Here is a 15,349-nt window from a genome sequence, read left to right on the forward strand (position 1 = left end):
TATTTTGTTTTGGGGGGCTTTTTAGTTGAACTAATAGCCTTTCTAATAGAGAAATATATATGCACCCAAGTTTCCCTGATGAATAAATTTAATTTAATCAAATAACACACCAGAATCTAAAAATCTCCAATCCTGTAAGTACGAGGCATCCATGGAATGAAAAAATAAAGAGCCTAGATAAAGCCATTTTTTCCTTTGTTGACTCTGGCATAGAAAAGCATCCTCTTGATCTGGATAACAAAGGCCACAACCACATGGGCCTGCTGGAGACATCTGGTTTGAGATGCACTAGGACAGAAACAAATCTGTGCAGAGCTGCCAGCACATGTTAACTGGCACAAACAGTGGGATGACTGCTCTGGACTAGCAGGAGGTGGCCACATCTCTGCAGCTCACAGCACTTCCTTTAGAAACGTCTGCTTTCCTGATTCCATTTATCAAATTTATCTTTATACTTGATGCTTATCTAGTATTGTATTAATAACAATATTGCTTTAGTGTATTTTTTAAAAATAAACCCCTTAAATACTGTAACCAAATGAACATGGGTGTAACATTTTTACCTGGTGAAGAAACAAAATACCACAACAAACAGAAATCTGGATTCAAAACCAACATTTCAATTTATTTTTTATTCTCCTTCTACTACAAGAGTCTCATTTGAACAATTCTTTCTTAAAACACATGCACATTTCACTGGACAGTAAAGGTATCTGCAACAACAACATTCAGGTACGTTACTTAGATGACAAAAATCTTCAAATATGCTACTTAAAAAAAGCTGGCATTCAGCTCTGCTGAGATTTTAAAAAGTATGCCTGATTTTTAAATGGCAAACACTGCTTATTTTTCTTTCTTTACAACATTTTAATGTAGCTCAGGTGGTTGCATCTATTTAAACCAATGGCTGTAAATTATATACCTACAATAAATAATGGATCCACTAAATCAACAATAAGGTATTATCTTATAAATAACTGCCAATCCCAATGACACATCAAGACAACGTTTCTTACAAACCTTTTCACTGTTCCACCCAAAGTTCACAAAGTCAACAGCAATTACTGAACATACAGAGTAAGTGTACATATAGCCAAACAGGTATCTTAACACTCAAATTTCAACATATGTAATATATGTTGCATACATTAATCCACCAATTAACACAAAGTTTGATAAGGGTGTCACAGGTTGTGATATTTAACCTTCTGGCACCTCTTACATCAAATGGCAAAGCTGCAGTCTTAACTTTACTTGCAAGTATGTAGAATGAACTGGAATGTTTAGAAAGGGTAACTAACACCTATCCCAACAGAAAAGTAAAATCACATCATGATCTTAATAATTAAACTGTACTTACTTCTCTAACACCTGCCCCTGACCAACCGTTTGCACAGTGTCTTAACAAAAACTGTTTTCCCGTGCCAACAAGCACTTCTTTTATAGATGGGGAAGGACTGAAGTAAATTGCTCCTTGTAAAAGTTACTTCTCTCCAATAAAATGATTGAAAATTATCTAGACCTTCTATTACAATACTGAAAGCTTTAACTACAGAGCTCAATGTAATCACACACTGACAAAAAATTCCAAGCAAGCTACAATTAATTCATGGGCATGCTCTGTTTTAACCTGGCTGCTTTCTACAGGATACTTTCTCTTTCTTCTCCAAAACCAGCACCCTCTGAGGTTGTAACAGTGTGGAGCTCTGATGAATCTTTTGAAAGCCTGTTGTAACTTGACCGCTGGCTCCGTTTGTGAGCAACACTCTTCAGGTTCTCATTCTGAACTGCAGCTGAATTGGAACCTGAGCCAGGGTGCAGGGTAATTTGAGGTGAATCTCTGATACTCTGTATTTCTTCAAAATTTTGATTAGCTCCATTGTTTGGAGCGCTGTTATTATTTAGGGTTAATGTACTAGGGGTTCTATTTAAATGATAGACTTTCTGGCAAGCTGGCCAGTTCTCTTCTGGACTACTTGCTATCAAGCTGCTTTCAGAAGGGCTTTTCTTATCTTCTGAGCAAATAGACATGCGAACCACAGCTGGATCTTGAAGGCCACTAAGGCTGTGTGGAATTCCTCTCTTTCCACTGTGACTGTCATCATCAAGTTCAATGAGATTTGCCTTTTCAAGCTGTGAATCATCTGTTCCTTCATTATGGAGGGAATGATTTGGAGAACTTTCATTGGATCTTACACCAGAGTCGGACGAATCTTTTTTATCCAAAAGGGCATCTGTCAAATACTCCTTTGCTTTGATGAAGGTTCTAATAGGTTCAGATCCATGTTCTGGAGATTTGGGCTGCTTCTCTATTTTGCCATCTGTTTTCTTATCTTTACCTTCCTTAAGAAGTGGAGTATTATCTGATTCCTCAGTTCCGGACTCATCTTCATCACTTGGAAGTTTCTGATACCGAAGAGTAACTCCCTTGAGCTTTAAATCTGCAGCCTGGAAAATACTTGTTCTTTCTGAAGACTTCTTTCCTGGGAGAAGCTTGGAACCAGACTGATCAGATTTTTCATCTTCTTCAGTAATAGGATCCAAAGGAGATGCATCACTAGTAGAAACACCTGAAGTACTGTAATCAACATCATTCCTCTTCAGCAGGAAGGACTTTCTCCCATCATCTTGTTTCTGTTCACCATCTTTTCCTTTTTCCTGTTCTGCATTGGAATGCAAGGAACCCCCTGATGTACTCTGCCCCATATAGAAAGCACTTGAACTATGAGGGGAGGACCTACCACTCACTGTAGTAGAATTGGCTCCTCCTTCTAACTGTGACATTTGAGCAATATATTCTCTGTAAGCATCTCTGTATTCCGCCTGTACCCTGTCAGTAAGCTTTGATATTTCAATACTAGAGTCTTGAGAGTTAAGGCTTGAAAGACTGGGAGTTCTACGAGTTTGTGACTGGAACACAAAAAAAGAAGAGAGAGAGATAACTGTTAAATGAACAATTTATATTTATTTTTACTGTTTAAATCAAGTAACTCAAAGAATCAAGTATGCACTTAATTTTTTTGTTGTCGCTCTTAATAGTTGTGAATAGATTGTGAAATTGTCAATACTATAATTAAAATATACTCACTATAAGCATATATATGCAATCACATACACATTCAGTAAACTTACAAAGTAGTCTTATTGTTGGCCCCAATAATCGAAGATTTACACAAGTATTTTTTTATATCCAGTGCATTTGAAGCTAACTCTTAATTATAAACAGGTGATTTCTTTTGTCAAGATGGGCTCTTCTAACACATTCCTGTACATTTACAAAATTAGCCTTTTATAGACTTATATTTTATTAGGACAGCAAGAGTTCATTCAAATGCTGGCCATTTCTCAAACATTTTTAAATGACCCCCTTCCTACAATACTTCAATATACCCTGGAAAAATTCCACTGAATAGAGCTGATCTCAGAAAAAAATCAGTTCTCAAACAACCTACTCCTCTATGCTCCACTTATGCTCTCTTCCAGTGTGTAGACAGAGAATTCCATAAGCACAGGATGCTAGGCCACCTACTAGATGTTAGAACCAAGGTCTTGCACAGAGCTGAACAAAATGAAGGAGTGGATTGTGGCTGAACATAAAGCTTTGTGTCTTCCAAATAACAGGATGCTCACTTCTCAACTTTTAAAATTCCAGCAGGTGAATGTTAATGTTTTTCCTTTATTATTCTTTTGACTCACCTTCAGATAATTATATGGGCATCAGAAAGAGTAATTTAAACTTTCATTTTAAAGAATGTTTTAAAAAAGATGTTCTTGTATTTTTGTGCTTTTGACATAAAAACAGAGCAGGGCTATGAAGATGATCAGAGAGCTGGAGCACATCTCCAGTGAAGATAGGCTGAGAGAGCTGGGATTGTTCAGCCTGTAGAAGAGAAGGCTCCAGAGAGACCTTAGAGCAGCTCTCCAGGGTCTACAGGAAAGCTGGAAAGGAACCTTTTACTATGGCATGTAGCTGTAAGGATGAGGGAGAGCAGTTCTGAACTGCAAGAAGGTAGATTTAGATAAGATATTGGGAAGACACAGGATTTAGATGAGATATTGCTGTGAGAGTGGGGAGACATTGGAAGAGGTTGCCCAAAGGAGCTGTAGGTGCTCCATCCCTGGAAGTGCTGCAATGGGGCTCTGAGAAACCTGCTCTTGTGGGAGGTGTCCCTGCATATGCAGAGAGGTTGGAACTAGATGATCTTGAAGGTCCCTTCCAACACAAGCCATTCTGTGACTCTATGTAACATGCTGCTTTGGTTTGAAAAAAGAGATATTGATACTCTACTGCTGGAAATAGGCAGTAAGGGTAATCAGGAACCTATGAACACACACAAGTGCACATGCATCCACATAGAGGTATCTGGGATTGAAATCTGTCTTGGGGATATATACTCCAAGCACCTTTTCAGTGACAATTTTAAATACAAATATCACCTATAGCTTCTGATTTGGAGTGTCTTCCTATTTTGATGCAACTTCAAGATTTTCTAATTCAGACTTCCTGAAGTGAAAATGCTGCTTATGTGTTTGGGTTTGGGGTTTTGTTTTTGAATTCTAGTCATTACTTACATATCAACTGATTTATCTTCTCTCTTAAAAAGGACAAAAGAAAACCACACACTTAGGTGATTTCATAAGATGGAGAAGAAAAATAACTATAACCTATGGCAGAAACTGTAGCTGGAGAAGAGCGTGAGCTCTGGAGTCTACAAATAGATTACGCATTGTCAGGAAAAGGCTCTGATGTCATGGAGCACTGTAAACTGTCTGTTTAAAAAAAAACAAGCACATGCATCTGTAATCCTTTAAATAGCATAACATCTGGCTAGCAAACAGCTGAAGTATTTAATACACAAAGTCTGAATACTGTGATAAACAAAAATCTTGAGGACACTGCCCTAAGCTAGATGAGAGAAGCATGATTTGCTTTCAAAAACATTTGCAATCAAAAAACTTTGATTTTCTTCTCTGAAAGACCCATTACTGGAACTATTAGTTTTCAGAGAGCAAAAACTAAAGACTTTGACTCAAGAGAGTGTGGGCTGAGTTTACATCTCTGCAAAACTGGAATTTGCCAGGACTGAGAACTGACAGTATCTGAACTGTCACAGCAGACAATTCTTGACTTGCCTATATCCAAGAATGGGAAAACCCCCCTCTTTACTACACAGGTAAGCAAGTATAACACATTTCTCAATTAAATACCTGCCAACTTAAGTTACTATGGCGTGGAGGAGCTTCATCAAGACCAATTGTGTTGAGTTCTTCAAAGCTGAAGTTAAGTGTGTAGGGAGCTTGACCAGAGAGCCCTGTAAGCTCAGTGTGAGGCAACTCCGTGTTGTGCCCAGGCCGACGAGTAAGTTCATTATGAGGAATCCCAGGGGTAACATGGTCACTTGTTCCACGAGGATCTTCCTGAACAGCCTGACTTTCTGCATTTCTCATTTCAAGTATCTTAAGACACACAAAGAGACAGTATAAATGTATAGTATAAATAGTAGTTACAGTAGAGACAGTATAAATGTAGTTACATAAAAAGAAGAACAGAAAATTGTTAAACAAGAATTCTATTAGAAATGGGAGCAAGAAATTCACAGCGGTAAACGTGTACTTCCAGGTGTGGTTGTGATCGTGGAAAAGTATGAAGAAACATCTGTTCACAGATGTAATGCATTTACTATCTTTGCTGAAATAACATATTAATAATTTAGATTTTTTATTTATTTACAAATTATTCTCACTATTGCTCAGACCCATAAAGGAATTCATATGCTAAAAACCAAATTCTTGTAAAACTATGAAGTGATACATTAAAAATTTAAAAGCAAAACTAAACACTGCTGGTTTATAGCTTAATCAACCTGAATCTAAAAATAAATTCTCAGTGTTCTCAACCTAGCAACTGGGAGATGTACTGTTATTTTCAGAAACAAAACTGGCAATACACTAAAAATATGTCAGAGAAAACACAGTTTTCTGTGATACATAAATCCCACTGTAAAAATGTCCTTTACTCTCAAACTGGAAGGAAGGAAATGGAGGAAATTAGCTATCCTCTCCATGCTTCAGTAATAGTATGGACTGTAGCATTCTTGCATTATACAAGTATGTTTCAAGCAAATATTGTACATTTATCTCATTGGTTTGATTTTTAATTTAGGTTTCTTTAAAAATTATGCATATCCAATTGTGTTCCACGCATCTCTAACACACTGGCTGACCACTTCTTCAACTCCCTTGATAACTTTTAACAGAAGGACAGAGGCTTCAAAGAGAATTAAATCCTAACAATTTCATTCAAATAGGCAAATTTTAGAAAGGAAAATTGAACCCATACAGGAAAAAAAAAGATCTTACAAAAAAGGAGGCAAAACATCAGAGTTCGTAATCAATAAAGATGCAAATCCACAGGCAACAGTTGTTCATTAAAGTGCTCAAGACAAAAAGACAAAGCAACAAAATTATAAATGCATGCATGCATGGTAACTAGAAAGCAACAGGAAAAGAGAAAAGATAAGGTTCCTAATGAAAAAGACTAATTTATGGTGACCTAAATAGTGAAGAGGAAATCTTACCATGCTCCTGAACAGATGCCAGTCACCAAAATTCATATTCATTTCTTTTTTCAGTTCATCAATGTTGCACTGAGCCAACACACGGCCATTTATATTTGCCTAAAACGGTAAAACTAAGTAATGTCAATCACTGATACGAGGCTTAGGTTATGGCAGTAAAAGATTTCAAAGGTAATTAAAATTGGATATATTGATAGGGACTGCTAGTGAAATTTCCCAATATCACTCTCAAGTCCAATCCTATATAATAAACGTGTATTTTGAATATTGATTGATGATTGCTGATGGACAAGAAGAATCCGTTATGAGAAAAATGGAAATATTAAATCCACCAAAAATTAGTCTATGAAAGGCAGTATGACTGGATTCTATAAACAGACATAAGGAAACAACACATCAGCAGTAGAAAATTTCACAGGCAATAAATCACATTCATCTGCCTAGATTTCTCAGACTCAACACAGACTGCAGACACCCAAGTATCTGAAGATCATGAGACAGTTATCCTGTCTGATTCTGACCCCTGGCTTCAGGCATCTAAGATGAAGTACTACCTCCATCAAGTTCCCTCCCTGCAGAAATACAGGTTTACACTCCTCCCATCATCACAAACACCAGAGGACAGAACACTAGACTTCTTTCTAATGTTCATCATTGTTCAGAGGTGAACACAGAAGTCCTGAAACACCACCTATGTTTCAGGATGGTGAGCCCTTATGTCAGGCATGTTTTTATACTGCTTGACTTCCAACAGCATCAAACTCAGTACAGAAACATTTTCATTGCATATACAGTGAGAGGTACTTTATACTGTGTATCAGTGAATGGACAGAATGTGAAGGAGAAACCATGTGTTAGGAGAGCAGAGCCACAAAATGGAAAGTCCAAGTGAGAGCTCTGCTTAGTCTGAGGGATCTCGTTGGTTTTGTTCCCATATCCCAGCAGATGTTTTTAATTAAATCAGGAAAAAGACCAGGCTGAGCCATTTTCATTCTTCCTTTTTATATGGTATTACTTGTAGTAAGAAATGCAAGGACATAAATAAGAGGAATCTCCTTAGAGATAATGGATGAGCACATTCTTTTAAGCACTCTACAGCCACAGAACCAATTTGAATTTTTTGCAGCTACACTTTCTCAGGGGGGAAAAAGAGGGCATGTTGCTACCTAGACATTGAACACATTTACAACCTTATTTATACATGGCAATTTTGAAAACATTTTTCTTGCTTCTTTTCTCAAAAATCAATTTCTACAGCATTTATATTTGTTTTCCTTTTTTGAGAGAGTGCACTTTCTCTGGATAACACACACACAAAAATGTCCAAACATAGCATACATTGAAGTTAGAATGTTGTTTTGACATTTTATGTATTTCAATAAAGATTTTCATGAAAAGAGGCAGCCAAATGTCTCCTTTTCCTTATGTTTCTTCGCATTTAGGTAGTAAATAAATTAACGAAATTCAGCTGATACCTTTCTTATAGTTGCAGAGTACTGGGGCAGCACACTCTGGTCCAGCCCCTCTATCTGCTTTAGCTTTTCACACACAGCTTCCACACTCATTGTGCTCAGAGACACCTGTGATACTCCTGCAGCTGATCCTGTGCCTTCTGCTCCCTGTAAGAAGTGAGAAAACATGCAAGTAAGATTTGTTCAAATACTCAGTACACAGAGAATTTCACAATATACACTAAAACAAATCAAGCTGTGTTCAACTACATTTTAAAATTAAGATGAGCAATGCACAAGCATTTTTCATTACTATTGGAATACCTATATATTGGGAAAAATTTATTATAGGTATTTGTAAGAGAAAAAACACAGAATCTTGAGTCCGGCCTACATGAAATAATAACTGTCAAATAATGCTAAAGCAACATAAGACTCAGAAATATTATGTAAGGATTAATCCATTTCAAATGCATCTTTACAGTTTCCCTCTGATTTTAGCAGTTAATTTGTTTTTCTGGTTTGTTGTTTAGGGTTGGTTTGGTTTTGGTTTGGTTTTGTAATGCAGACACAACTTAAGATATTCCTGTCTTAAAATTTCCTGGTTTAGTATCAGACAAAGATGACCTAAAACATAGCTTTTGAATTATTTGAATTACTTGTGATTTTAGCAAGGTCTGTCCATTTCCCAGAGGCTCCTTCAGCTGAATTTATGCCAGATTAGCCAACAGGCTGTGTGCCATAGTACAGAAACACAGCAGCACTGCCACAGCCCTCCAAGATACTATGAGGATGTTTCATGTATCTCAAGCTTTGGAAATATTTAGGTAGAAATTATTTTGAGCTCAGATCTGTAACACTGGAGTTTTTCTGTTAATGTTGCCAGCTTCTAGGACTTTCAAAGAACGCATGGGAAACCGTAACAACTGCAGCTGCAGTCAGTTACACCAAGTCAGTACACTAAGTACAGCATATTCTCAAAAAAATACTCATGTTCTCCCTGGATGGGACACTGTGCATGAAGTTAGGAGTGAAGTGCAAAGCTCATAACAGTTATCCTAGTGATTTCAAATTCCTAGAAGTAAAATCAGAACCATTTCTCTCAGCTATGAAATACTTGTATGCCCTCCTCCTGGGAAAGGGGTTGCACCATCCCCTTTTTCTAAACATGAAGGTTTGGTTTTCAGCACTGTAGACCATGCACAAAACTAAGCTCATCTGGGAAAGATGCAAAAAAGCTTCTACAGCTTCAGAGCTCATCATCACATGTGTAGACTCTGGGATGTAAAAGTGTATTTTGACTGTCAAGAATTCGGCTAATGAAGCTGGAATATATTCCTCAAGTCACCAATTAAGATGGTTTTGCAAAACTTTTCCCCCCATTTTTATTTAATTACTTCAAAGCTATTTAATTTCTGAGTTAATGTAGATTAATAGATCCAAATATATTGCTTATGAAAACCAAGGCTCACCACACAGAATGCAATAACTGTATCTGGATTACCTAAACCAGGATATTTAAGCAGAATTAATTCAACTATTCCAAAGCAGCAATCCAAAACTCCACTGTCTACTAGCATTTAACCTCAAAGTTATTTCTAACTTGCTGTTATTGGAGACATCCTGATTTGGGGAAGCAGGCACACTCCCCACCAAAGCTACTCTGAGTTTCAAAGTTTAAAAGCTATTACATGCAGTTCTCTCGAAGTTTTCTTCTGCCAAATGTACTTGGAAAGGACTTAAAACTGGCAAACAATAAACTTCACTCAAGAATGCTACAGGAGGTTGTGGGAAATCTAAGCCCAGAGCTGGGGCACTGAAGTTTTTTCCTTTGACCATTTACATTTTTATAGTGTGATGTCAACTGTACACTAAAAAACCCCCAAAAGATACACCCCTTTTTCTGGGTAGGTAGTGTATCTAAATTATTGCATAAAATTTAAGCAATATAAGGTAAATACAGTCTAGGCACCTAACTTAGGGGCCTGGTATTCCTTCTGTGGATAAGACACTTTTTCAGATTTTGCAATGTCTCCCTAATTAGGTGCCTACAGTAGTTAAATACTTATCTTATTAGGCATCTAAAGGAGGAAATTCAGGTCTTCATCTAATCAGACTTTTAGCACAGCTAAAATCTTTATCATGTTACAGCTAAAAGCCAACCACCAAGCCTCTTTAAAAAAAACACTTTGAGTTTTTCTTCAGAACACCACTTTTGTCTATCGTTTCCCCATAAACACACTATTTACTATTGGTCTGAGTTAGATAATACAACAATAAAGAAAAGATATTACGTTAATCCAAATATTAATTATTTTTTAAAATAAAGCTTATAAATTAAAATAAATCATTAAAACCAAAATTTCATTGTGGCACTACCAAAATAAATGATCACTATGTAATGTGTGTAAGTAATTGCCTTTGTTCTCTGAATATATTAGATACATTACCTATCATATATCTACAAATAAATGAACAAAAGTGTCAACACTTCTAATTTAACAGTTCTTCTTCAGACTAAAATATTTTTACCAATCAAGAACAAGTCATTATTTCTGCCTGCATAAAGAGTTAGTTTGGAAACTCTTTTCTGTGTATAAAAAAATACAGAAAAGTGCTAAAATATTTAGACTATTTTTGTTAAAAGTGTGAATTGGTTGAAATAGAAGCACATTAATCCAAATCATTCTTTATAAAAAGCACTCTCTAAAGAATAAGAAATGTAATAGCTTTAGGGATACTGTCATCATGTAAGTGAATTAAAACTGTACTTAAACTGCCACATTTTTCAGTCTTAGTGGTTTTGTTAGAGATGCTGAGAGAACATTAGTCTGAAAAGTATTTGCCATGCAAGAGCTAAAAGCAGCTTGTCAAAACAAACCTCAAGGCTAGTAATGAGCATTAGTTTACAGACAGCCCAGCATGAAGCGCCAGTATGATAGCTTCTGAAATGGCTCTGAAATTAGTGAAAGCTCATTCACAGAAAGCAGCTGTACCTGTTGTTGTTTAACCCAGACTTACACAGCTTTGAGAAAAAGACAAGATAGTATGAAAAGAAACAACAGCCTAAAGTGACATCAGAGAGGTTGAACACACAGATGACATGCTTTGAAGTAAATAGAGGAAATCAGTGTTAGGACAGACACAGGGTATTTTCATAACGTGATGAAACCTTTAAGATATATATCTTTAGAATACACATTCAGTATATGCTGTACAAATTCTATTTTCCTGTGAATAGACTATTCTGTTTTACTCTTGCAAAAAAAAGTAACACTTGCTGTAACTTGTGTGCAAAGAAGCTTTACATTATGTTCTGATGGAAAATACTGCTTTTGACCAAGCATTCATTTCAAGTTCACATTATACTCCTAATGGATCTCAGATAACTTTGAAAATTTGTATCTAAATACACTACCATAAAAAGCAATCCATACAAAAAAACTCATATGCCACACACTTTCATTCATGCTCAAGCTTTTGAAAAGCACTTCCAGTTTCTTAAAAAGTACTCTGTGTTTATCTACACTGAATGTTCTGGGCCATGTTAGTTCTCATTCAAAACAGCTGTACTTCATCTTAAGGTATTATATATTCAGTGCAGGAAGAAAAAAGTATTTAAACAAAGTAATTATATTGCAACAAGCTGCATCCTAATAAGTCACAATTAACAATGAAAAATAAATCACATGATTAAGTTTATGACAGATAATCACTGGTAACACTAGTTTGATTTCTAACTTAATAGGGGGTACTATGAACATATACTGGTATCACTACAATTCAGCAATAAACACTTTTGCAGTTGCTGTCAGAAATTTCTACCATTTGTATTTGTACCAGAATTTGTAACCATTTGCATAGCAAAGTCAGGAGAAATGCATGTTTGCTTCCATTGCAGATGTACAAAGGCTGTCATCTTAATTCAAGTCTACTTTCATTAGTGACTTAACCTGATATCCTATAATTTGCAATGCATCCTCATGTCAATACATGGACACATTTGAAACTTACTGGTTTGATATCTATGTTTTGATCCATTTGGCAAAGAATGGCAAACTGTGGTCTGGTACAGAAGTGTTTTACATCAGCAAGAGAATTCAAACATAAAAGGTGCCCGCAGTCAAATTACTGACACAAGATGACTGCTCTCAAATTATTTCTGATTTCAAGTACGGTAACCTCAATTTACACTGATTTTACACAACCAACAATTAGGATCTGAAATTTCAGCACTCAGTCAACTCCATTGTCAGCTTGACAACAATAGCAGGGCCTTAACTAGACCATGTAATATCCTCTACACAGCTCTGCCAACTCATGCAATGAGTAGAGCAATGGTGACCCATGTAAAAAAAAGCAAAAAAGATAATCCCAAATACACTGGGTTTTGCCCTGTAAGATTTAACACATTCGAAAGAATATTTATTCCTTATTTTACTTGGGTGTTAAATTGGAACATTTTTGGCTCCTTGCCAGATTTACATGAAAGACAGCTTTGATTCTCTTGTATTCAGTCATCAAGCCAGATCCACATCTTGGTGTTCATTAACTACAACATCCTTGCCTGCAAATTGGAGAGATAGGGACATGATGAACAGACCACTTGGTGGATAAAGAGCTGGCTGGATGGTCACACTCAGTGCTGTGGTCAATGCCTCAACATCTGCTGGGTTGGAAGGGACCTAATTCCTACCCCTCTGACATGGGAAGGGACACCTCCCACTAGACCAGGTTGCTCAAAGAAAGCCCCATCCAAATGTCCCATCCTCCCCTCCAGGGAGGGGGCATCCACAGCTCCTTTGGGCAATCTCTTCCAGTGCATCACCACCCCCCCAGTAAAGAATTTCTTCCTAACATCTAACCTAAAGCCACCCTCTTTCAGTTTGAAACTATTCCCCCTTCATCTTACCACTTCCTGCCCATATAAACAGTCCCTCTCCAGCTTTCCTGTAGGCCCTCTTCAGATACTGGAAGGCTGCTCTAAGGTCTCCCTGAAGTATATGTTATTCTCTTTTCCTGGTTGTGGTTGTTTGGGCTGGAGAAGAGAACGCTTCAGGACTTAGCAGATATGAAGTATACTTCTCATAATTTTTTTTTTTCAAAAGTTCAAAATTTTAGATTTATACTTAGGTTACATACTGCTAAGTCTTAGAAAAGTGTATGGTCTGATGTGCTGTACTACAGATTCACAGTAGTATAAATTAAAACTCAATCTAATGTAGTCCTCCATCATAATTTCCAAGTTTCCTCTTAATGTTCTAATTTCTCTATTTTCCTACCTACAGCCAACAGAATATGTAGCTTACACGAGTCTCTTAAATTGCTGCTTGAAACTGCAGCCTCTGTGTTCCTAAGATACACACTCGAGAGCAAGCAGAAGAGCAACCACACCTTGAGCTCATTCACTGCTTTGCCCTGCTATTACATTCCACTTTTACAATCCCATGTGCCACCTCACTGCTCACAGATACACACTTACTTTAGCTATCACTCAACTATTTTCACAAAAGCTTTTATTTTTCCTCCTTGCACTGCCAAGCTGCAAAGGACAGGGAAGAGAACAGGATACTGAGATAAGGAATCAAACGTAGGGAAGGTATCAGGGTCTCCAAAAATATACTACTATAAAAACTTACCCCAAAGCCATCCCTTCACACAAAATAAATAATGACCTGGAGGAAAGAACTTCAGGGTACGTTTTCCATTGCATAGTGCAAACATGGGTGTTCAGTGAAGGTTACATGCAGTCAAATACAACTCTGGAATTTGTATGGGATTTTTGTTTTAATTGCACAGCAATGAAAATAGATTTTTTGCTATAGAAAAAATAACCAAGATCAAACTATAATTGTTGCCAATAGCCATAGGCAGCAAATATTGAGAGAATTATGACAATCATATTAACCTCTTGGCTTTGGTAATAAATCAAGATGTTCCATTGACTCTCACAGATAGGGTCGAAATGGATACCCATAAATCTGACATCTTTGTGCAAACAATTACAAGAAAACAAGCAGTCAGGAAAACAGTAGATGTTAACATTCTGACTCAAGAATAAGCTTATGACCTGCAATTTTCTTTTATTTTGTATTTCCAAGAAAAGTTGTTTTATACTTTGTTAACTGCAACAGTTTTATGCTGCCAACTAAAGTAGAGATCAGGTGAAAGAGCTCACTAAAGCAGGGAAAACACAGCTACTTGTTCTAAAGTCTAAGCACTGAATGACCAGCTGTCATTCTTCACTCTGCTTGGCTACCACAACACACTTTTTACTGAAAGCTCACCACAGCTACTGAGAAAGGTAAGGGGAAAACTACAGGGAAAAATACAACAAATCTTATAAGTGAAATATTAGCTCTTAAGTTCATTCATGAACTACATTAGTTTTCAACTACTCTATTTGCCCACCAAAGCCACTGATGCAGTGTTAGTGAACTGCAGTTATGATTAATGCAGACTCATTACTGCTCAAAAAGCAATGAGATGCTAAAATTTCCACACCACATGACTACTCATTTACCATTGAGGGGTCTGTGGGTGAAGGAAGCCCCTCATCAGCATCCTCCTTGATAACATCCTAACAACAACAAAATATTATGGTTTGGGTAAAATGATCAAGGCCTCAACAAAACATATGAAGTAAACAGTGAATGAAAATGATCTTGTAATAATACATAATTCAACAAAAACACATTTGTTTTCCTTAAGCGATTAAAAATGTTACCACCTTTTAACAGCTTTGCTCATTGTATCAATATCCCAGAAATAAACTGATTGAAAAGTGTGACTTTTACTTTTTTAGCTTTCCTTAGTTCTTAATTCCATTTGAAATGCCATCTGTCAGTAAAATAAATACCGTTAAATGGGAATTTTATTATTTTATAGGAAGTTAGGAAAGTCTGCTTGTTTTTCCTTTTCAAGAAGTAAATAAAGTTGAATTATATGTAGTTACAAAACCAAGCTACAACTGACACATACTTGATAAAATGTATTTTGTTTTACTTAAATATTTAAAAATTTTTTTTTAACTTTTTACTTTCACCTTCCAATTTCTAGTATTCTCTACAGCACGAAAGGGTGTAATTTATCTTATAAAATTTGAGTATAAATTTACAAGTAGCACTTTTTTTCTTACAGTAGTACACACTATATCCATTTCTTTATGTAGTATAGCTGGCATTTTCATTAAAGTATTTTTCTCCCAGTATTACAGGTAATAGTCCTCTATTCTTGATACCTGGGTAGTAGAATTATTTTCCTCTGTAAGTAATTTTTAAAGTTAAAACAAAATACATTTTATATTACACATTAATAATA

General features: G+C 36.3%; 1 protein-coding gene across 8 annotated transcripts in view; it reads right to left on the reverse strand.

Moving 5' to 3' along the window:
• Positions 1–598: 598 nt before the first annotated feature.
• KIDINS220 (kinase D interacting substrate 220) overlaps positions 599–15,349 on the reverse strand; it is a 70,758-nt gene continuing 56,007 nt past the window's right edge. For 5 of the 8 annotated variants that reach the window (XM_071741855.1, XM_071741858.1, XM_071741856.1 and 2 more), the window contains 4 exons: positions 8,054–8,197; positions 6,579–6,677; positions 5,209–5,457; positions 599–2,910 (listed from right to left, as the gene is read on the reverse strand). In XM_071741855.1, coding sequence (XP_071597956.1) covers positions 1,642–2,910; positions 5,209–5,457; positions 6,579–6,677; positions 8,054–8,197 — 1,761 coding nt within the window. In that variant the 3' untranslated portion in view covers positions 599–1,641. Of the gene's footprint in view, positions 2,911–5,208; positions 5,458–6,578; positions 6,678–8,053; positions 8,198–14,552; positions 14,610–15,349 lie in introns of all 8 variants that reach the window. The other 3 variants (XM_071741852.1, XM_071741854.1, XM_071741853.1) reach the window with 1 other exon arrangement.

This window comes from Heliangelus exortis, chromosome 3 (genome assembly GCF_036169615.1).
Source record: "Heliangelus exortis chromosome 3, bHelExo1.hap1, whole genome shotgun sequence".
Lineage (NCBI taxonomy): Eukaryota > Metazoa > Chordata > Aves > Apodiformes > Trochilidae > Heliangelus > Heliangelus exortis.